The sequence below is a fragment of the Barbus barbus genome, assembly GCF_936440315.1.
Source record: "Barbus barbus genome assembly, chromosome: 34".
Lineage (NCBI taxonomy): Eukaryota > Metazoa > Chordata > Actinopteri > Cypriniformes > Cyprinidae > Barbus > Barbus barbus.
Window position 1 is genome coordinate 10,857,333 of NC_136762.1, and position 23,146 is coordinate 10,880,478.

Consider the following 23,146-nt stretch of genomic DNA (forward strand, 5'->3'; position numbering starts at 1 on the left):
ATTATCTCTCTCACTCTCTTTCTAGCCTGGAATTCAAGAGTGACTGCTGCTGGTTCAAAGCCAGAGATTGCTTCACTGTGAGATGACACTATGGCATAAACACACAAACTGATATTCAGAATGTCCGGCATGAAAGAGGGTCCCAAGATAGGATCAGCGCCTGATAGGATAGACAAACTCCAAAACCTTCTTTTCAGAGGAAAAGTGGTTTTCACCATTTATATGACTATTTCACTATATACCACATGAGCGATTATATATCAGCTGATATTCATGCCTGCACTGCTTAAGTAACTCATTCTTATGAACAACCTAGGGTAATGCATAATTGCTGTATACAGAATATTTTGTAATATGCAGAATATTATACAAATGTGCTTCAGTTTAACACCTCAGGTACTAAAATTACTTTATAAAATTTGTATAAAATACTATAATTATAATTTTTTAGATCACAGTGTTAATGTACAATTGGTATAAAATAATTTTCATATAAAGTTCCAAATTGGTATTTTTTTTCCTCACACAGACACTTTATTTATTTTTTTGTATTAATTAATTTATTTTTTGTGTGTGTGGTGAATTATGAATTTATCTAAATTTACACAACATTTACCTAAATACACAAACACCACCTATGTATACATGTTTGTATACGACAGACAGACAGATAGATAGATAATTCATGACCACCCTACTCTCTAGTTATCGGAATTGTATATTATACAAATCCATTTTGTGAATGCCTGCAAAATCAGGATAAAATCATACAAAATCTACGATTCCCTGTAAACCTTGCATTCCAGTTGTGCTAGCAAATCATTACATAATCTAAACACAAAATAAATTGACAGCTTTGGTCCAGAACCACATGATATTTCACTTTCATAAGACCCTGACTGACACTGCAGAAATCTCCCAGCTGCTTTTGTTTAGTATGGAGCATGCTGTGGTTCTTACCATGCCTCGATACTTCATCTTTCCAGTCTTCCCAGCTTGTTACTGGAAGTATATGAATTTTAAGTATTTCCAAAACACTCTCGTTTAAGAAAGTGTGCCGAGTTTGTTGTTATTTCAACTTCTTCTGCACCATGTGTGGGAGCGTCCCAGCTGCCATTTCTTCAGCTTTAACTTTCCTCTCCTTCCCTGCGTCTCTCTCTCTTTCTCACTCCCTCTCTCCCCCCTCTTACTGCCTGCAGAGGCACGAGTCAGTCCTTCTGAAAAGTGACACACTCCCCCTCTCAAACTTTCCATCCCCTCTGTAGCCCTGCATGTGCCCGTCCTTAAACACCAGCCTGTGGCCTCTTTTAGCTAATATTACAAAAAAAAACACAACTAAGAAACAGCATATGAACACTCCAGCTTGTGCTGACAGGAGGAATAAGGAGATCGGGAGCTCTTACTGCAACTAGCATTGTATGTTGGATGAAATATAGCTAGTGATTACGCCAAGTGAATTTTCCTCCTTTCCTGCTGCCCCAGTGCATGCTGAAGCAGATTTGAGGCAGATTTCAGATAGGCATCCGTCAAGGAGGTAAGATTGATGCACTTAAACTTGGCTCAGTTGCCGGAGGAAGAAAAATGGGCCAAAAACACAGTGAACAGGTCAAACTCACTTATGGTGGTATGCTTTATGAGTATATGACCTGACGTCACAGGCGTATCACCTTAATGTACGGTTGATTTACAACTGTAGTATCTGTTTGATAAACAGATACAGAAACAGATAGAAAATTGCAATATTTACACAACTGAGAAAGTCTTACAAAAGTGCTCTGCAAATAATCCCCAAAAAGCTCTGAAAAATGGTTGTGCTTCAGCACTTAGGGAGTCTTTTGGGTGTATGACAAAGAGTTCATGTATTAAGCCACACCCCATTTTCTCTTCTCTCACAACACACCACCTGTTCAGTCCACACACACACACACACACACACACACACACACACACACACACACACGACTCAGGTAAAACCTTTACCAAGGTCACTACTACTGCCCACAAACAGAGCAGTGCCCTCTACTGGGCACTCCAAATAACAATTGTGCACAGAGAAGCTTAGAGAAATGCTCTGGATTTAATAGATGTTGCAAAATATAGGCTTGCAGCATTCCACACCGTGTGAGTCGTATAAATCCTCCTCTGTTCTTTCGGGCCTATCAATCTCTCATTCTCGCTCGCTCCCTTTCCCACTTATGCCAACATAATCAGAGACCCCGCCTGTTGGAATCGGAGTAATATTTTCCAGACAGTGTGAGCTGCTCTCTTTCTCTCTGGGAACACTGACATTACAGGTTTAGGGTATAAGGAGCACAGGGAAAGTCAGAAGTATGTCATATGTTAGGCATTATAGCTTTGCTTGCAATCTGCTCATTGTGCGCACACCTTTCTAACAGTGTGTGTGTACTAGTAAAACTATGAATTTATGACAAGTGGCTGCAGTCAATGGATTACAATGGTTGTCTAAGAAACAGGATAAATAAACATCGGTTTCTAAATCGTCCCATTGTTTGATCAGGGTCGCTTTGATCCATCTTTCAAAAGCTGTCTTACTGCCATCTTTTAATCACGGGCAATAGGGCAATTTGTTAGCGCTCCACCTTACTGTACTTCTATCTCCTGATAGAGATAGACAGACCTTAAAGAAACAGCTGATATTTAAAATGCAAGTTTTTACTTCCCATGTGAAAAGAGAATTTTGAAGAATTTTCATGCTGTTTCTTCCCAACAACAAAAGCATATGAAGTAATAAATCTGCAATAATGAATGTATTTCGATTAATATACTTTTAATCAATGAATACATTTATGAGTCCTTAATAATTATAAGTTCTCCACTGGATCATTTATGTACTTATTTTGTGCAGTATTTTTGTTTTATCACTTACATTTCCTCATTTATTTATTCAGTTATTCAGTCTCTTGAATATGTGTTTTTGTATGACAAACAGCAGCTTGGACATTCTGTAAAATATCTTCTATTGTGTTCCACATATTAAAGAAAATCATACGAGTTTAAACATGAATAGTTTGTTTTTGAATGCACTAATCCTTTAAGAAATGGCATAAGGCATTGTCCATTATGTTAAACATAGACAGGTTAAAGAGGGTTACAACAGTCTCTGTGCTCAAAGTCACATCCTCACATGGCCTTCTGGCAGAGAAACAAACACTCTGAGGTTTTGTTATGTGGGGCGTTCTATTACTTAAAGTGATCAAATGGCATCCGTGGGAAATCAGTAATGGAAACTGGCTTTTTTCCCTGCATGCCTGTTGTGCTCTCACCCCATTTATACTCATATTAGCCACTTTCAGGGCCCCTGCCCTTCACTTCCTCTTTCTTTATTACTTAATCTACAGAATACATTCTTTCACATGCAGAATTTTCTCACTTGCAGTATCCCAATTTGTATTGTACAGTCTACTATGCACTAAAAATACATAGTTTGTTGATTAGGGGAAAGTACATGCATTTTAGTTTGTATTTACACTACACTTTTAAAAATAAAGGTGCTTAAAAGGTTCTTCACAGCGATGCCAGAAGAACCATTTTTGGTTCCACAAAGAACCATTCAGTCAAAGGTTCTTTATAGAACCATCTCTTTCTTACCTTTTTATAACCTGAAGAACCTTTATTTGCCACAAAAAACCTTTTGTGAAACAGAAGGTTCTATATGGAACCATTTGGATAAAAAAAGGTTCTTCTATGGCATTGAGAAGCACCTTTATTTTTAGGAGTGTACCATTCAAAAGTCTGAGGTTGGTCAATTTTTTTACTATGTCTTTTTATTTTCCTCAATGTTGCCGTTTTAACGTAACTTTTCTGTTTTCATATATTTTAAAATGGAATTACAATTATTGCATCTTTGCTAAATAAAAGTAATAATTTAATTATTTCCCTTTTTAAAAAATGCTAGATATACTACCAAATCATAAAAATGCGTCCTAAAAATTAAAACCATTAGGTATTATGTAAACAATGGTATCTAGCTAAATGTATTATTACTTAACAATAACTGTTATACAAGGGGCAATACACCAATTATGGACACACACTTCAAAAAGCCATCTGAAATAATAGGATAGACCAGGGGTAGGCAACGTCGGTCCTGGAGAGTTTAGCTCCAACCCTGAAAAAAACCTCACCTGCCTGTAGCCCTAGTGATTCTGAAGACCTTGATTAGCTTGTTCAGGTGTGTTTGATTTGGGTTGGCGCTAAACTCTACAGGACAGCGGCACTCCAGGACCGACGTTACCTACCCCCCTGGGATAGACCATACGGCACCTTTTTAAGGATGATACTGTTATCCAGGATGTACAAATTCTTATCTTGCAGAATATACAGGATGGATAGTATGCAAATAGTGAGAGAGTTGTATACCAAAACATTTATCTTAAGGCTGAAACACTGGGAAAACATTTAATAACGTAAATTAAATTTTCTAATATATTTTTCTTTAAAAAAGTCTGGACATGCTGCCCGGCACGTTACTCCGACTGCTGACGAATCAGAGATGAGTCATAGTTCAGTCACTGGACTCCTCTATGTTCGCCTCCTCTGGGTCTCCAGCCAGCACTTTAGGAAAAGTCAATTAACCCGTGCACAAACAAATCAAATTTCAATCCCTTTTGTTCTCGACCAGAATCTTCTGTCCACATTATTTATTTGAAATTGGATCCTGGTAAGGACTTAATGATGTGGGCGAAAGGCATTTAAATTCAAATTATGTGTAATGAGACTTATGAAAATGTTTGGTTATTGTACGTAGTCATTCCGTTCCCACCTCCTCTACTTCTCTCTTTCTCTCGCTCTCGCTCAGACCCTCCCTCCTTCTCTCCGCCTACTGTCACAGACCTATTTATACTCTCAGACCAGGACAGGTCTATTTGTAGAAACTGTTGTGTCGGTTAGAGGACGGTACAGAGGGACCGAAGATCAAAGCTATGACCTTTGATTGGCGTGTTACTCTTGAACAAAATGAATCCACTGACCAGTGTTGAGGTTAAGAAAAGACAAAGAGGAGATCCTGAGTGTAATGAATGAACTTTAAAGCCCTCTTCTGTTCTAGCTGACAATTAAAATAAATGAACTTTTCACCTCTAGAAGGTTGTTGTTTGCTTTTTCGTGTTCCTCCTTTCATTTTTTGTATTTGTTCATCACTTAAAGGGATAGTTTAACCAAAAATGGCCACAAATTTCTTTCTTCCAAAGAACACAGGAGGAGAAATTTTGAAGAATACACTCTTTATGCCATAACAGTCAATGGGGACTGGAACTTTCAAGCTTCAAAAAGACACTAAAAAAGCATAATAAAAGTATAAGTTATGATGAGTTATATACATTTCTTGGGTGGATGTTAAGATTTTCTATGAATAATCAACTCAGTTGTTGGTCTGTTTCTCACAGAGAGCTACTGAATGACTTCTGAAGACTTAGAAAATAGAGTATGAGTCATATGGACCTTTTTTTCATTTTTAAGGCCTAGTTTCCATTCGCCCTCAATTGCCAGAATAATCTTCAGAAATGCATGCAGGAAAGAAAGTCAAACATGTTTGAATCAACATCAGGGAGACAATTTTAGGTTAACTATCTCTTTAAGACTGTCCCCTGTGAATATGGTCGTAGTGAAGACACAACACAACTACAAAAAGTCCTTCTTTGTTTATTAATGTGTCAGAGCCTTGAGCAATGGGAGTTGTGAGAAATGCCTGACACTGGGAAAAGGCCTAACGCATCACGGGAAGTGGAAGATGAGAACGAGATGAGGGCCGGTTCGTGAACAATTTCACATTTATCAGACCTGCAGAGGGAAGCAGAGACATACAGAGAAAATAAACCAAGAAAGGTTACCCTGTGGACGCCTGTGAGACCTGATATTTGAAAGGCAGTACATAAGGAGGGGGGGTATGATGGAGGCGGAAAAAAAAACCAGAGGGAAAGCTGAGAGTGTGTGATGTCAGAACAGAAGAATGTAATGTGGGCGTTAAACAGTCAGCACAGGACTGGGGACAGCAAGAGCGAGAGGTAAAGATGGGGAAAACCCATCACTGTCACACCACAATGTAGTAATCAATATTGTGATATAACTAAACAAGGTCACTGTGGCAACGTGCAAGTCAGGAAGTTGTATGTTGACTGAGAGAGTGAAGCTCACTGCTTTATCTCTTTCGTTTCCTCTCATCCCTTCTTCATCTGGCCTTTTTTGAGTCATACAGTACCTCACATGGTAGTGTGAGTGTCTGCTCGCTCCACTGAAAAGTGCTTACACATTTCCCGACAACCTGGAGGCTCTGAAATTATGTTTTCTGGAAAAGAAAAAAGTTTCCCATCCAAAACACAAAACCGGGCTCAAGTCCATGGCACATCAATCATTAAAATTCTTAGGAAAACCCATGGATTCAGTGTTCTTTATATAAAAAGGATGCACATTTTTCCACTCTATGTTTCAAAATATACCATACAAAAAAAACAATTAGAAATACTTATCAAATATTTGAAAAAAATTTGGCAGATGGGGGCAAAAACTGGCATTCCCTTCAGCTTTCATGAAGAAATAATCCATCAATGCTTTCCAACGGAGGTGAAAAGGTGTACGAGGCAAGAAATCTCTAGTGAAACGACATTAATCATTTTTTCTCTCTCTTTCTAGCGCTAGTGGGTGGAGCAACATGTTTGGAGGCGGGAACCGGAACCACCAGAGACACACCCACTTCTTCCTCATCCAACAGGTTAAAATGGAAGAGCAGAGGAAAGGACAAGTATTACTTCATCCAAGCCTTAATTTTTCTCACCAGAGTTATTGCAATGAGGTACAAGTGGACAAGACTGTACTCGTCACAGGAACTCCAAACATCTTACTCATGCAAAAGCCCTGTACCAACCACCAAGCAGCCCGGTGTTTTCCAGGACTGGCCTGGAAGAAGAGCACAACACAGCACAGTGCCGCTGCTTAGGGCCAGCTGGATCTCCCATTGCTTTCAGACAGCAGCTGGGTTGGCAATGCTATGGCCTGAAGTCTCCTCCTCCAAGATCTTAGAATACCCACAATACCTTATAAGGGCAGGTTATGCTTCTAAGCATGGGACAGGGGGTTCCCACAAGGGTTCCTGTCTCTATCCAATGCTGAGCGGATAGAGGATGGAACAGTGATGGCACTGCCACTTCCTCTCTTTCTTTCTTTCTCACTGAACTGTCCAATAAAAATTCATTAAAAAAAAGAAAAAAAGTTAAATTATTAAAATTATATAGTATTTTGTCTAAACATTCAAAATTAACAGCAAATTTAGTTTTATATTATAAATTAATTTTAGTGTTAGAAACTAATATAAACGAGCATTATATAAATAACTATCCAATATAAGTGAAAAAAAATTAATATCAGCTTGTAATCAAATTGGTACCAATATATTATGCATGTCTAGTCTAGAGTGCTCTTAGTTTTGAATGTGTTAAGATATGAACTGAATTTTTTTCCACTATATCTATTTTTTCCTCTGATAAGTCAAGGCAGTTGAGCAGTCAATTAGAGATGCTGATATTTAATTTTCAACACCACATCCACTGGAAATGGCTTGCATAACAATCCTTGAGGATGCTGCCAAAATACAAATGACAGGCCTTCCTGATTTCATTGTTTTCCACTTCTTCAGTGGTCCATGATCATCAACAATCAAACTTTTTCTAGCAAAACAAAGAGCAGTTGCTGATTTCCAAGTCCGACGGCCTACATTTGGCCGTCTCACCTCGACCCGTCCCACTCGAAGAAACGCGTTTTAAACAATCAGTCATTATAAATTCAGTAGTCCTTTGAAGGACTCTGCTTAAACTGCTGGATCCAAAGTCCATCAAGCAACATTTCAACTTTTCTAGTTAAAAAAGTGTAGCATAAATTTGTTTAAAATTTTAATTCAGCTTCCTTAAACTCCAATACAATTGATTGTTACATGGAAATTTGAATTTAAAAGGCATTCTCAGCTCATTTCAGAATGGTGCACAACCCTGGAGGTCACTAGGTCACCGGACATTCAAGAAAGTTTGACTTAATGCAACAAAATAAAAAACTTCATTAATGTACTGTAATGGGTTCATTTGAGCATGTCCTAACATTCTTTTAAATCTTTTCTAATCTAAGTAGAAACCTGAGCATGAAGCAAACAGTTTGGAATGCCATTGTGAAAATCTTTTGCTCCCTAAGGAAAATACTGAAAGGACAAGACAGCCTATTACAACATCGCAGCTGTGACTGAGCATGACAACATCACTTCATTATCTTGCATGGCTAAAATGCAAGTCATGGGGTGAGGTTAACACAAAACGTATCTGTGCACACAAACACACCGTTCAGGCCCAGACCATTTGGCACGATGGCCAGCTGCTGACCAGACATGACAGTTTCATGCACAGAGTCACCACACCCATTCATTCCACACATTACAGCCATAATTATGAAATACCAGTCGTTCCCTTAGGGAAGGACAAAAGGACAAATAACCTTAGGTCAGTGTTAATGCTGACCCACTGGGAGTGTATACAGACATACCCATAATAGGGATGGGCATTTTAATCATTATGTCTACGTACTCAGGGGCAGGAGCTTTTGCTATTTTTGCATCGGACTGAACCCTTTTTAGCATCTTGTACATTAACTTTCAAGAAGATGTGATTGGCTGTTTTTGAAACAAGTCAAAAAACAAAAAAACATGTAAAAATATTATGAAATACTATTAAATCGAACTGGTTTCTATTTGAGCATATTTTAAAGTAATTTATTCCTGTCAGGGCAAATATGAATTTGCAGAAGCCATTACTCTAATCTTAAGTGCCACATGATCCTTCAGAAGTCATTCTAAAATGTTGATTTGATGCTCAAGAAATATTTCTTGTTATTATTAATGATGGAACAAGATGGCGCCGCTGTGTTCGGACGCCGTCCAGGCCGCTCCGCTCAGATTGTGCTTTAATTTACTTTTACTTTCTCTTTTTACACATTTCACATCGGCACTGATCACCTAGAACAAAGAAACACTTTTGGACATTGGTTAATTCACAGCAGCGGCCCTACACTCCTCTTATGATCAGTAGGACCCCTGTGGAGAGGGTGAGTAGCTTAAAATACCTCGGTGTAAACATCTCAGAGAACCTGACTTGGACTACACACATCCAAACACAGGTTAAGAAAGCCATGGAAAGACAGTACCATCTGCGACAGCTGAGGAAATTCAGGGTCTTACCAGCAATCCTGAAAACTTTCTATTCAGGGACCATAGAAAGTGTATTGACTGTGCATCTCAGTGTGGTATGGAAACAGCTCCAATCAGGACTGCAAAGCACTACAGAGAGTTGTGCGCTTAGCTGAGCGCATCTCAGGGTCTGCTCTCCCCTCTCTGCAGGACATCTACCTCAAACGCTGCAAAAATAGAGCTGTCAAAATCATCAAGGACTCAAATCACCCTGGTAACCGACTATTCACTTCCGTGTATTTCCCTGCATTCAGATCATGCTGCATTCACACGTTATTGGTCACACTCACACAATAACAAAACACTATTAATTCACCAATCAATCATAAATCTTGATCACTTTTCTCCTCTCCCTCATTGGCCACGTTCCGCTGTCACTCACGTGATGTGTAACAAGGCGGCAGACCTAAACGGCGCGTTCGCAGAATGATCACCGTATGACATCAAAGTACCACGAGAGCTATAAGAAAGCAGTCGGATTCTATGCATTCAAATCGCTCTTGCGGTACTTTGATGTCATACGGTGATCATTCTGCACAGCGCTGCTTCAACGGGGCGTCAGCATCAACAACAGCGGGTATACTTGCAGCATTTTCCGGCAAATATTAACACAAAACGTCCATTGATTAATTTGTTTAATACACTGATAGTAGCATTTTGTCTGTGGAGTTTAATGGAAATAATATTGATGGGTTTTTCTTGTTTAACTATGGAGGAGTAAAAACATAGTACAATGCAACACACAGGATAAGGCGGTTACATTTCTTTGTATGTAAAGTATAAATAGTGTAAACTGCTTAATAAAGATTGGAGACTTGAGGCATGACTTTGTGTGTTTTTGTGTTACACTTATTCCTGTGGATGTGCAGACCAATGATGAAATAAATTATGCTTATTTAAAGTATAAGAAATCTAATTAGTATGTAAAATGTGTTATTGTATTAATATATATTTCTTCATCTATGGTCATCTATTATTCACATTTTAATACAATATTATATTAAAATATAAGATACAATATGCATACACAAGTGAATATCAATTAATGCTAGAAAAATGCTAGAAATGGTTTTAGCCATTTTCAAAAAAAACATCTAAAGACATCTTTTTCGCCACCATCTGACCAATTAATACTAGCACTTACCTATTCTATTCTATTTATTTATTTAGATTTATTAAAAAAATAATTGCTATGTGAACTGTGGTAGTCTAACTGAGACTTGACACATCACTTGTATTTTGTTGCTCTTTCGTTGGTCTGTTTGCTTCTACATTGTAAGTCGCTTTGGATAAAAGCGTCTGCTAAATGACTAAATGTAAATTAAAAAAATTGTAAATTTAAGTTTTGCAAATACTTCAAAATAAAAAAGGCAACCAACTGTATTCATCAAAATATTTTATTACATAATATATCCACGTTATCTAACTGTAAATATAGCATATACTGCATATTATCTAAAAATAGGAATGAACTATAGCGCATTTCATGAAATACAACTACTGGTCAGATTTCCGAGAGGTAAACGTTAAAATGGCAAAAAATACTGTAATTTCCTCAACTTTCTGGCGACTGTGCTTGAGAAGCACTGAAATGAATGGGCTTCAATGCTGAAACTATCGGTTGTTTGGAGCTATTGGCTGCTCCATGACACGCTTTACTAAGTTCCTATGGAAGCCTATGGGAGTGTCGCAACTCTGTTTCTCAACGGCTCTGGTCCTGACGCGTCGTCATAGTGATAACAGCCAATCACATACTTTTCTGGTGCTGCATGAACGGGATTGGCTAGCGTCTGTATTTGCATAAGGCGATCTGATTGGCTGACGCCTGCGTTGGCGCTTGAAAAGTTGAAAAGGTTTCAACTTCTGCCGCGTGCAACGCCAGTGAAGCGACGCAAGCGACCCACAATTCAGTTCGGCAATGTTTGACGTCACTCCATTCAAAGTAATCGAGAGGCGTTGACGCCGACGCCCCATGTGAATGTGAATATTTTTATTTATTATTGTTAATGTTCTCTTATGTTCAACAACTTAAAGCTTTAAAATTATTCACTTTAAGGGGTCTAAAATAAAGAAAAGAGACCATTTTTTGTTACTCCAGCACTTTATTATACTGAATGTCCTGTGTGTTTTTTTTTTTTTTTTCCATCGTGAGAATCGTGATCTCAATTCCCATGGAGAAAAATCGTGATTCACATTTCAGCAAGAATCGTGCAGCCCTAATTTAAATACCCTGTACAACTTTTTTTGCACATTCCTCTTATATTACTATTTAAGTCAACAACATACTGACCTGCACATTTATATATATATTTATATTTTTTATTTTATTCTTTTATTTTTTCTACTTTTCTTTTTCTTAATATTTGTATACTATATAATTGCACTGTCCTTGGAGCGGACCTGACTTACATTTCACTGCTGGATATACGCTGTATAATTGTGTATGTGACGAATAAAAAATCTTGAATCTTGGAAACAGTTGAGGTGCTTAATATTTTTGAGATAATGGTAATATAACCATCAACAGGATTCAAAAGAACAGAATTTTTACCCAAATGGAACAGTTTTGCAAATTCTTTTACTGCAACTTTCAATTTAATGCATTCTTGCTGAACAAAAGTATTAATTCCCATCAAAAAAACAACAACATTTTTTACTGATCCCAAACCTTTGGACGACAGTGTATATTAATTTAAAGGATTGGTTCACTTGATGATTTACTCACCCCCATGTCATCTAAGATGTTCATGTCTTTCTTTCTTCAGCTGCAAAGAAATTAAGGTTCCTGAGGAAAACATTCCAGGACTTTTTCCATATAGTGGACTTCAATAGGGATCAATGGGTTGAAAGTCCAAACTGCAGTTTCAATGCAGCTTCAAAGGGCTCTACACAACCCCAGCCGAGGAATAAGGGTCTTATCTAGCAAAATCATTGGTCATTTCACAAAAAAATAAAAATTTATATACTTTTTAACCACAAATGCTTGTCTTGCACTAGCTCTGCAAAGCACATGCATTACTTCACGCATTATGTAATCACGTTGGAAAGGACACACATGGTTAGTTCTTCGTTTGTGTACTTTGGAAAAACTCAATCTCATTTTCTCCTCATCAAATCATCCAACATCGTTGTTTCACCTTTTTTTTGTAAAGGCCGTTTGACATTCTTTGCACGTTTACTTTGTAAACACTGGGTCGGTACTTCCGCCTACGTCACGAGTGGCCTTTCCAACAATTACATAAAGCATGAAGTCAAGCTAGTGCAAGATGAGCATTTGTGGTTAAAAAGTATATAAATTTTTAATTTTTTTAGAAAATGGCCAATCGTTTAGCTAGATAAGACCCTTATTCTTCGGCTGGGATTGTGTAGAGCCCTTTGAAACTGCACTGAAACTGCAATTTAGACCTTCAACCTATTGGCTACCATTGAAGTCCACTACATGGAGAAAAACCTGAATTGTTTTCCTCAAAAAACCTTCTTTTCGACTGAAGAAAGAAAGACATGAACATCTTGGATGACTTAGGTCTGAGTAATGGTTAAATGTCTCTACAACAATTTCTGAACAATTTGATGTGCTCAAAATCTTTGACAACAATTCAAATTCTAATGACATGCATCATACATCCATTCTTTCCAATTAAGGAATATATACATATAGAAGACACTTCGTTGTTTGGTAGAGCTTACAACCGCATGTCTTGCATAGTAAATCACTTGGGTTTTTTTAACTGAGCCACTCCACGTCTGGAAGCAACTGCCATGTCTGGGAAATGAGGTGCTTTAATGAGGTGTAGTAGGCATGCTGATGCTGAACTCTCTGAAACATGCCAGGACAGAGTTTCACACACTCTGCTGCGATATCGCTAACATCAACATGTGATAAAATTCCTAAACATGCCTCCCTATAATAGAGTGCAAGAGCCCATGAACTGTGACTCCTTAAGTAAAACTAGTATACAGTGTAGACTGTAAATACCAACTAATTTTTTTCTCAAGCTGCATCCCATTTTGCAGTAGTATGTTTTGTAATAAATTTAGTAACATCACACCTCTGAAACATTATTTAATTCAACTGGAAAACAGCACCTGCTTGAATGTAGTCTAAACTGTTTCATTTGACAGAGTACATAGTGTAAGTGCAGTATATAGTGACAAATTGTGCATTTCTGAAATGATCTTACAAATACTGTTTTCAATCAATCATTGATTTTCCATTCACCACCCCTATGAAGACAATATATTCATAAAAATTACCAACAGCGCTGGAGCACTCAGGCACAATATGCATATATCTGTGGTCGGTGCAAGGCCACACCTGGCCTGGATTGCATGACTTATCTTCATGCAGGAGAGAGCCTGGTTAAAGGTTAACCCATGACTTACAAATCTCAAAGTGATCGTGAGAAGAGAAGGGAGCTCATAAAGTTTTCACTTCAAAGGTCTTTGATTAAGACCATTATTGAATTCTAAAACTTGATTTATCCTGAACGGTTAATAGGATGAGGACATAAGCATGTGAAGGATGGTACCATGAACCAGATAACACAGAATGGCTTTCGTTCTCATGTTTCAAGGGCATCACGGTTCTATCTACAGTTTGCGAGGGTCACAAAGGTCATCGTGTCTAGAAGGAACTAGAGCAGGGTGCCTGACTTGTTCATGCCTGTGAAGCATGTGTGCTGGAACACAATGAATGCAAACAGGCATGAACAACCTGATGGGGGCACGGTGAAAAGATGCAATTCACCGCTGAAATTTCATCTCAAAGTGCACCTCTGTCAGAAGGAATGTAATGAGAGTTGGTGTTATAATAATCCCTCGACTCCAAACACAGTGTTCGCCCTTGTCAGTCATGACAAACTATAAGCCTGAGTGAAAGGATCCCAGATGGATTACAGAATATCTCACACCATCAGGTTAATCAGTAGTCTTTGTATGTGTGTCACTAAGCGAAGCGAGGATTTTAAGCTCCCAAACCACACAGTCAGCACAAGATGAGTAATATGAGCGGGTAAACATGTGGAATCTCAAATGACAGTCAGTCCACTCAATTTATGAAAATAAGAGAAAATGTTCGACTGACTCTCTGCTAAGCAAATATGCCTCATTTTTCTTGATAAGTCAAGCTGAAGTACCATGCTACTTCTGAGTTTTAAAGTATGACTGTACGTGAATATGGTAATCATTTATTATCATGATACACAGCGGCCACTTTTGGACACTTTTAATGTATAATTAATTTATTATTTAACAAAATATAAAAACAAGTGTCATTAATTTAAAAAATTAAAATAAAATAAAATGAAAAAAACACTTTTCAGTCAATATATTTCACAGAATAAAGATTAGGTTTCACAAAATATTTCTGTCACTTTTTATCAACCAATGCTGAACAAAAGTATTAATTTCTTTAAAAAAACAAATCTCACTATACTTTTACACCCTATACTTTTTAGTTTAAGTGTCCAAATACTTTTGGGGCCACTGTACATCCAAGTACCTGAGCCATAGTAGAGTCATAGTACTTTTTAATGAACATAAATAAGAATCTTGAAATACCCTTCAAATGAGCCATCCAGACCAGTTCAGTTTTAGAGCTTTAGAGTCCAAGGCCAAGGCCCTCAATGGGAAATTTCAAGTGGAAAAGCCACAGCTAAATTAAGAAAAACTGCAGCTCCTACAATATGCTCACGACTGATCACAGGGCATCAAGATGTTTACAGTCTCTCTTACCCTCTGCTCCCTCCATCTCCATCTAGTTCTCACACTAAAACCTACATTAAAACCTACTAGGCTGTAAACAAATAAGCTATCAAGGCTACTGCCACTCATACTCTGTTCCTCTATGCAAACATTTCAAACCACAACTACACGAATGCTTTTATCAACTGAAGAAAGACTCTGCAATGTTGAGCAAAAGACTAAATGTTTAAAGCAACTATGAAAGACGTTCGAAACCCAGCGATGTGACGTATCTCCAAAACAGGATATTCAACGAGAACAAAAAGCAGTGTGGGACCTGAAGAGTTTAATAGTATGACGAAAGATTACAAAGACAAATGAATCATTCAGCAACATGCGTTACAATGTAAACAGGGATAAGTTCATATAAAAGCGTCTGCTACAACAAATTTACACTCAAAAGGCACAGAACGTAACTTCAGATTAATGCATGGTAGAGACACGTTTATGTGCTTGGTTAACCCTGAGAACTTCCTGTTCTGAGTGTTTCAGACACAGGTGTATCCCCTCTGAGATCTCTCTGGGACACATTGACAGCTGGCTGGTTGACAGACCAGCAATGAGGGAAGGGCTGGGTTTGCACAGCCACATATGTCACCAGCCCTCCCGAAACCAAATATTCCTCCGCAATCTCACCATCTTCATAAACACGATGACTGGAGAATAATTGGAAGATAAAGAAACAGACTAAACAAGAAGACTCAACAGCCGATACAGCACATTTTTTTTTGTCTAACACAAAGTTAGCTGCACGATGGAAAAGTGAACACACACTGCACACTTGTATTGCTCACTGCTGACAGATGTAGAAAGTTAATTGTCTTGGGACAGCTGGGAAATAGCTCAAGTACAAAGTCTCCCGGCCTCTGACCAAAAACCAGAATCCCGCTGCTCTGAAAATATCCTCCATCCCAAAGTACCTCCCTTTGTCACAGTCGACACTATCAATTACAACCCTGAGTTAAAGAAATAGTTCAGCCAAAAATTTACATTTACTTAATGTACTCAGATGTAACAGATTTGGAGAAATTTTGCATTACATCACTTGCTCATCAACAGATCCTCTGCAGTGAATGGGTGCCGTCAGAATGAAAGCCCAAACAGCTGATAAAAACATCACAATAATCTACAAGCAATCCACACGACTCCAGTCCATCAATTAATGTCTTGTGAAATGAAAAGCTGAGTGATTGCAAGAAAAAAAAAATCTATCATTAAGGCATTTTAACTTCAGACAGTCACTTCTGGCCAAAATACAAGTCCATAAAAGTGAATTGCCTGTTGTCCTCTCACATCAAAATCCATCAACATATTTGTTTAGAACCGTTTTCACTTGTAAACACTGCTTGATCTGTGCATATTACTTGTGAATTATTGTGATGTTTTATCAACTCTCATTTTGACAGCACCCATTCACTGCAGAGGGTCCACTGGCGAGTAAGAGATGTAATGCTAAAATGTAACTGTTCTGATTAAGAGACAAACTCATCAACATCTTGGATGGCCTAAGGGAGTAACATTTCAGCTCATTTTAATTTTGGGGTGAAGTATTAATTTAATCAACTTTGAAGGGATGTCTTAACAAGATTAGTATTTTGTAACACTATCATTCTAGATGAAAAACACTGTTGTTTTCCAAAAACTGTAGGACAACACCGTTGTTGGAAAATGCATAGCACAAACACCAAAAGCATGACTGTTATACCATTATTCATCCGTTCACAGAAGCCTAAGCAACTGTCAGCTTTAATTGTTGTCAGTTATACTAGTTACACCATCCATGCAGTGTTGCACAATAAAATATATCTCCCACTGTAAGCAATCCATTTCATTTGACAGCATCTTCGTTAGGTTTTGCAACACATGGAAAAAGGAATAATACACAAGGGTGGGATGTGAGCGAGGACACTTGAGGACATGACCTGACAACGATCTTAGGATGTCATCAGCGCTGTGCTGCTCAGCTGGCAGCACAAGTGAAAGAAACATCCTCTTATATCTGCCCTGTGTTGTAAATATAACACATTCAACACAATTTTACAAGCTTGGCCTCTCAGGGTGAGGCTGATAGTATATTTCCAGTGGAATTTCTAATTTAATTGGACTGAGGGAGGTCAGTTTGGAATGACAGATAATCAACAGCTGGTCTCCTTTAACTCCCCTTGTCATTCCATCATGAGGAGTCCTAGAAAAAAAAGTGGTCTGAAGCAGCCCAAATCACTCCCTAACAAATTTGCACGTTTAAGCTGGGGGTTTGCTTGTATAATCTTCATGCATAACAGGTAAGATCCATGTGGTCATATAGACACATGACAGTTGCTGTGCAACAAACCCTAGTGAGCTACCACTCGCCTATGACGCCCAAAAATGCTGTCTATCAAGGGAACTCACTAACCTATGATGAGCAAGAAGTGTTTTTTCCGCGAATCAGTCATTGGTTACAAAAAAATTTGTAACCAAAATGCATTTTATTAATATGTCTGTTTTACTTTGGCCAACTAACGTTATATAGCCATCGTTTATTCCTCGGCTTAAATGCTCTTACCATCAAAGCTTATCCGAGAGAGAACTGCTCAGTCCGGTTTTGTGGTTCAACAAATTCATTGAAAAGATCCGACTCGTTTATCAACCGGACATCTCAAATACGCAAGAAACCAATCTTAAGAAACGTGATCTTGACTCACATACTCACGTGTGAATTCAAAACTCATATTTCGACTCATGAAGCATAAACTGAGTTTGAAATGAACGGCGTGTCAAGCACTTACCTTGATTAAAGCACGCCGACTTCAAATCCTACAGCGTCCAGAAGCACCGGTCGCTCACTGTAATACTGCATAAGAGAAACCCAGCAGTGATGGGAAACTTGCTCTCAAACTTGAGCTGTAATCTGGACCTTTCCCTTCTCTGTGAATCCCACCGACGACAATTAACTCAGTGGGACACTGAAAAGTCTCTTTTGCAGTTGTCTAGGTCACTTAAGCAGATGTAGTAAAAATGACTGCTGAAAATGTATGTGTTAAAAAAAAACAGATAGTAATGCTCTATTTTAATGTGAGTACTGTGCCATAGAACGTACTCAGTAATGGGTTGAAACGGGTGTTAGCAGCCGGCACCCGCCCTCTCTCTCTCTCTCTCTCCGTCTCTCTCTCTCTCTCTCTCTCTCACAAGAACGCTGTACCAGGAAGTTCCCGAGCAATCCCACGACTAATAAAATCAGTATCACATGTATATCCTGAACTTTCACTTCATCTCAATAAAAATAAGACCGTTTAATGAATACGTAGAGTGCGTTTTGATTAAAACTAGCCTATTTCATTCATTACATGATTTGTTTTATTTAAAAGCAGAAACAACAGCACTGCTTACTTTCCTCACATAAGTAACGTTTTCATACGTTAATTCAGAACGAATATACTCGTTTCTATATGTAATTTTAGATTGAAGTCACAAATATATCACTCTTGCGGTATGATTGCTGACATGTGGCATTTTAGATAAGGAGGGCGTTACTCGAAAGCACGCTAGCGTTATATCGCCCTCTATTGACAATTCAGAAGAGTGACATACGGTCAAGTATGGTGACCCATACTCGGAATTCGTGCTTGCTCAAGGGAACCTCAGTCATGGTATTGAGAGCGCTGGACATTCACTCCCCCCACCTACAATCCCTGCCGGCCTCGAACCCGCAACCTTTGGATTACAAGTCCGACTCTCTAACCATTAGGCCTTCAAATACTGTATTACAAGAGGTCTTCAATCTTTTTCAATGCCCCCCTAGTATCTAAATGATACTACAATGAATCTATACACCAGGGTCCATTTCATTTCAATTTTTTTTTGTCATTTTATTAGTTTTTATGTCCATATTATGATATATTTATGATATTGGTTTTCTCCCATTATTAATTCAGATTTAGTTTTAGTTATTTTAGGCTACGCCAAGCTAAACTCAATGAAAATTTGAGATGTAGGCTTGGCAACTATAGCTGAAAGAAAATAAGTTAATTTTACTTCAAGTAATGATTATTAATAGTTTTAGTTTTAATTCGCTATAATAATCTGGAGATATTAAGAAGTAGGCGTTACATACTGTATGGCCTATAAATCTGGCCTATAATAACATGCCATATGAATGCATATACAATAATATAATGCATTTTTCAAGATTGCCAAGCCATTGAAATAATCATTATTAATAGGTAGAGTCATATACTTAATCATTTTAATTTTTACTAAATGCATTTTAATGATTGAGGGCAATAAAACATTTAACTGAAATTTAGCTAACTTTATTTATTTATTAATTTTTTACAAAAACAATTAATTTGAGCTTTAGCAATAATTAGGAAACTCCCTGCATTACTGATTCTGACCCCTTAGAAGCTGAAGACCCCCTGTTGAACGCTTATGGTGTTCAAATTAATCAGTAAACTTTAAATGTGCTAAAAATATATTTTTGATCTAAAACTAAAATGGTCAAATCAACAATTCTTTCAGATTTGATTTGACTGGACCAAAATGTATTATGTATTACTAGTAGCCAATGTGACTCACAGTCACAAAATCACAGCCATTCATTCTGAGCATCTCTTTTTCAGTCCACACACACTGGATAACACATGCCCTGTGAAAGGAAAGCCATGTCTAAACATTTGACAGCATCAATAAACACTGCTGAAACAAAATCCCCCCTGTCAAGGTGACCTCACCCCTGATTATGCATGTGAAGTTCAGTGTCATGCAGTAGCCAGAGGGTGGAGTGATCGATTCTGCCCTTGTGCTCTTCAACATTCAGACCACCAAACCCACATAAAGCACATTAAGCACCGGCTGAACGGAGAGGAAAGGTTGTATCCTGTTGACAAGGCAATGTGGGACAGACAGGCTATGCTAAAGGGTGTGTCCGTGTCTCCCGTCACCGGTCGAGTGGAAATGGGCATTAAAGTTATTGTTCCTGCCTTTATCAGTTATTTAATAATAGTACAGCGTTTCTTAATTCTTCTTATTAATGCACCTCCCTCTCTTTTTCCATCTCAAACTCACTCAAACTCAAACACACCCAGAAAGGGTGACACGACCTTGCCAGAAAATCAGGAAAAGTATGCTTTTCCGGAATTTTCTGTGTCATTTCCTCATCCAAGTAGCATTCCATTCCAACCGCTAATAAATGGACTCTAAACTCAAGTGGTTCACAAATTAGCTTTTGGTTAACAAAATATGCGCAAATCAGATTCTTATCAGCTAGATTCCAGTATTACACTAGACTAAATGAACCATGAAGAAAGTTCTTCAAACGGAACAAAACAAGTCACAAAGAACAGACAAAGAAAAAAGAGTGCACATTTGAGTTAAAGGGGTTTGAGCTATTTTCCTTTTTCCAACCAGATTAGAAATATGTATTGCCATCCATAAGAAACATTCAAACATCTGTCAGAGTTCATGGTAATTTGCCTTGCACACAGACAGAGTTTAGTGTACACCCACATTCCTTGGACTGTTTTATTATTAATTAGAGTAATCCAGACCCATTCCTCAAAATCAAATAAAAGCCTCTCACAGATACAATATTTTGATTAAATGAGCATATCAGGCTCCATATGTTTATGTTCAGTTATTTCACTAAAATGGTATAGGAGCCTGATAAAAATGCTCATTTTAGAAGAAAATTTCAAACGGCACTTAGAGACTTTTGCATCTGAACTCTTTATATACTCCATATCAAAAGCCATCTATCCAACTGCTTTCTATCATTTCTCATACAGTTCTGAGATGGATCAGTGTATCGAGTATTGTAGAAAACAAAGTTGTAGTCTGATATTCATTCAAAAGTTTAATCATAATCTAAACCATAATCAACAGCACACATATTCATTATTCTATTACTTGCGGTTGCTTTACTATAAACAGGCATGTGCTGACAATCACAATCTAGCATGGAAAATTCTAATGAGGCTTTGTTTCAGGGCACGCTTTGTTGAACCTAAAATATCCTGACAGCTACCACAAAAAGTAATTTGTTAAGCAATTGCTGGGTGCAGTTCTTTATTTAGTTATGCAAATTAGTTTTGAATCTTTTTCTGATACAGCAAAGAAGACTATTAGTACATTCACATGCATTCATTTAGAAGAAGCTTTATCTAAAGTGACTTACCTTAGTGCAGCCCTGGCAGTAAAACTCTCCATTTTTCCCTGGAGCCAGTATGATTTCTCCTGTGGGTATCAGCTGTATCTTCAGCTCCATCATGTTGTGTCTGTTTGACTGTACGAGTGTCCTTCCTCACTCTGTGTGAGGGGCGCTTCAACCCTCACTGGTGCTTCTGCTCAGCTGGATACAGGAGAAAGAGGGACGATATTCATAAACAACAAGATAAAAAACTAAGAAAGATAAAGTAAATCAAAGAAAGATAAAGTAAATCAGGCTGTTTAGTGCTGTAGTAGAATTAACCTGTTGCCAAAAGAAAGTAAATGGAAGTTATTATAGATGTGTGAAGTGTGTCCAGGGCTCGTCTCGCAGCCAGATGTGCACTAATTTAAGATTCCTCACGCTGAGCTGCTCTGAGCACTGAGAGTCTGCCATCAGGGCTTCCTCTAGCCTTTAGCATCCTGTCCTTGAGATTCCCAGGGTAAACACCGGAGAAGCCCACTCTGTTTCCCTTGCACATACTTGAATCAGATACACGTTACTGCCCCCAGCTTCTAAAAAATAGTAACTTTCCTTTGTATTTTGATGATGACAAGTTAAAGGAAATATCATTTTGGGAGGAAAGGAGGGGGTATCTATCTATCTACAATATTTTTATTTTCCACATTCCACAATAATAATTCATTGTAATTACTAGAATTAATTCATTCTTAATTCTAGAACCATACGCTAATGTTAGGGGAATGTTCGGTGTTTGCTGGGGAGGTCCTCTTACAAATAAATCTGTTTACAAATAACACATTGTCTCTCTTGAGTGCTTTTAAGTACATAATTCCCAGAAAATGTGATTGTCAGTGTTGAACGTGTCTGTAAAAATATAGCTTGTTGGAGGGGAAATGACAGAGACACACATCCCCTGACCTGTGACATTAGTTGAGACATTCATGATTTCTGGGCATCAACAGGAAAGAGTGGCCTTGGCATCCCAGGGCACTGTGTGATCTAAATTTGGGTAAAGACACAGATCTCTGTCAGCATAGCATTTAGTGAGTTACATAAAACTGACTGATTATGATGACAGTTTAATGACTTTAGTTGTCTTGATTGTATATAGCATGCTGTGATCACTAAAAACAACAGATGGTCAGCATAAGAGCAAAGAGAAGTGACAAACTGAATGAAAGATCTCCACCAAACACATAAGAACTGCAGCTGGTTTAGACTAAGAGACTCAGAATACTGGAGTAATGATATCCTGTTTGTAGAAGAGGGAAATCATGGGATCATTTGAGGTGTGGTAGATGAGAATGGGTGAAGGGCAGGGCAAAGATAATGGATGACTATAACTGTTTTAACCTGGTAAACAGTACTGTAAGAGTTATGTAAGAGGCCATTTAGAATAGCTCTCTTGAATGTTACTGGCAACTACTAGGCTATTTTAGAGGAAAAGGAAGCATCGCATATTTCAGTGGCATCCCATTTCCTCTGTTATACTTTTGCAACTTTACATGCAGCATTTCTCAAGTCTCTGCAGTATTCTTCTCAAAAGTTGTAGTTTTTCTTGTGACTTGAACAGTAAATCTGAACAATTAAATAAATAGCTACAACTCTCAATGTATTTTTTTCTCATACAAAAGTACTTTTTCCTGTTCCCTTAAAATGTGGCCATGGTATTGCTTATTTTGCAAAGAGATTGGATCTGTTTTGGGTCTGTACTATTTTTTTAATTAAATACGTATTAATTTATTTGCAAGCAGCAGGGATTAAACGATAGTCTGATTGAATGGATGGTTGATGATGACCAATATACTTAACAGCAGCACCACCTGCTGGGCGCGTTATGTAACGTCTACAGTTCTAAAGTAATGAATAATTCATGCATAATGCAACGAGAATATTGAATTATTATTCCTTAATTTTTTTTTTTTTACATTTATTTTAATCTTCAAAATCATTAATTTTACGTGGGCCTTTAAATGTAAATATTTAAGTTTATTAGGCCTGTTTACCACCTACTTTAT

The 23,146-nt window shown here is 37.8% G+C and overlaps 1 protein-coding gene across 4 annotated transcripts in view; it reads right to left on the reverse strand.

The window, feature by feature from the left end:
- The window catches only part of LOC306854289 (unconventional myosin-Ic-like), a 48,491-nt gene extending 26,394 nt beyond the window's left edge, over positions 1-22,097 (reverse strand). Inside the window, exons 1-2 of one of the 4 annotated variants that reach the window (XM_079392170.1) lie at positions 22,047-22,097; positions 21,135-21,308 (exon numbers count right to left, since the gene is read on the reverse strand). In XM_079392170.1, the coding sequence (XP_079248296.1) occupies positions 21,135-21,227 (93 nt within the window). In that variant the 5' untranslated portion in view covers positions 21,228-21,308; positions 22,047-22,097. Of the gene's footprint in view, positions 1-960; positions 1,192-17,748; positions 18,468-21,134; positions 21,309-21,428; positions 21,616-22,046 lie in introns of those variants that run through there. The other 3 variants (XM_079392171.1, XM_079392173.1, XM_079392172.1) reach the window with 3 other exon arrangements.
- Between the last annotated feature and the right edge of the window lie 1,049 nt (positions 22,098-23,146).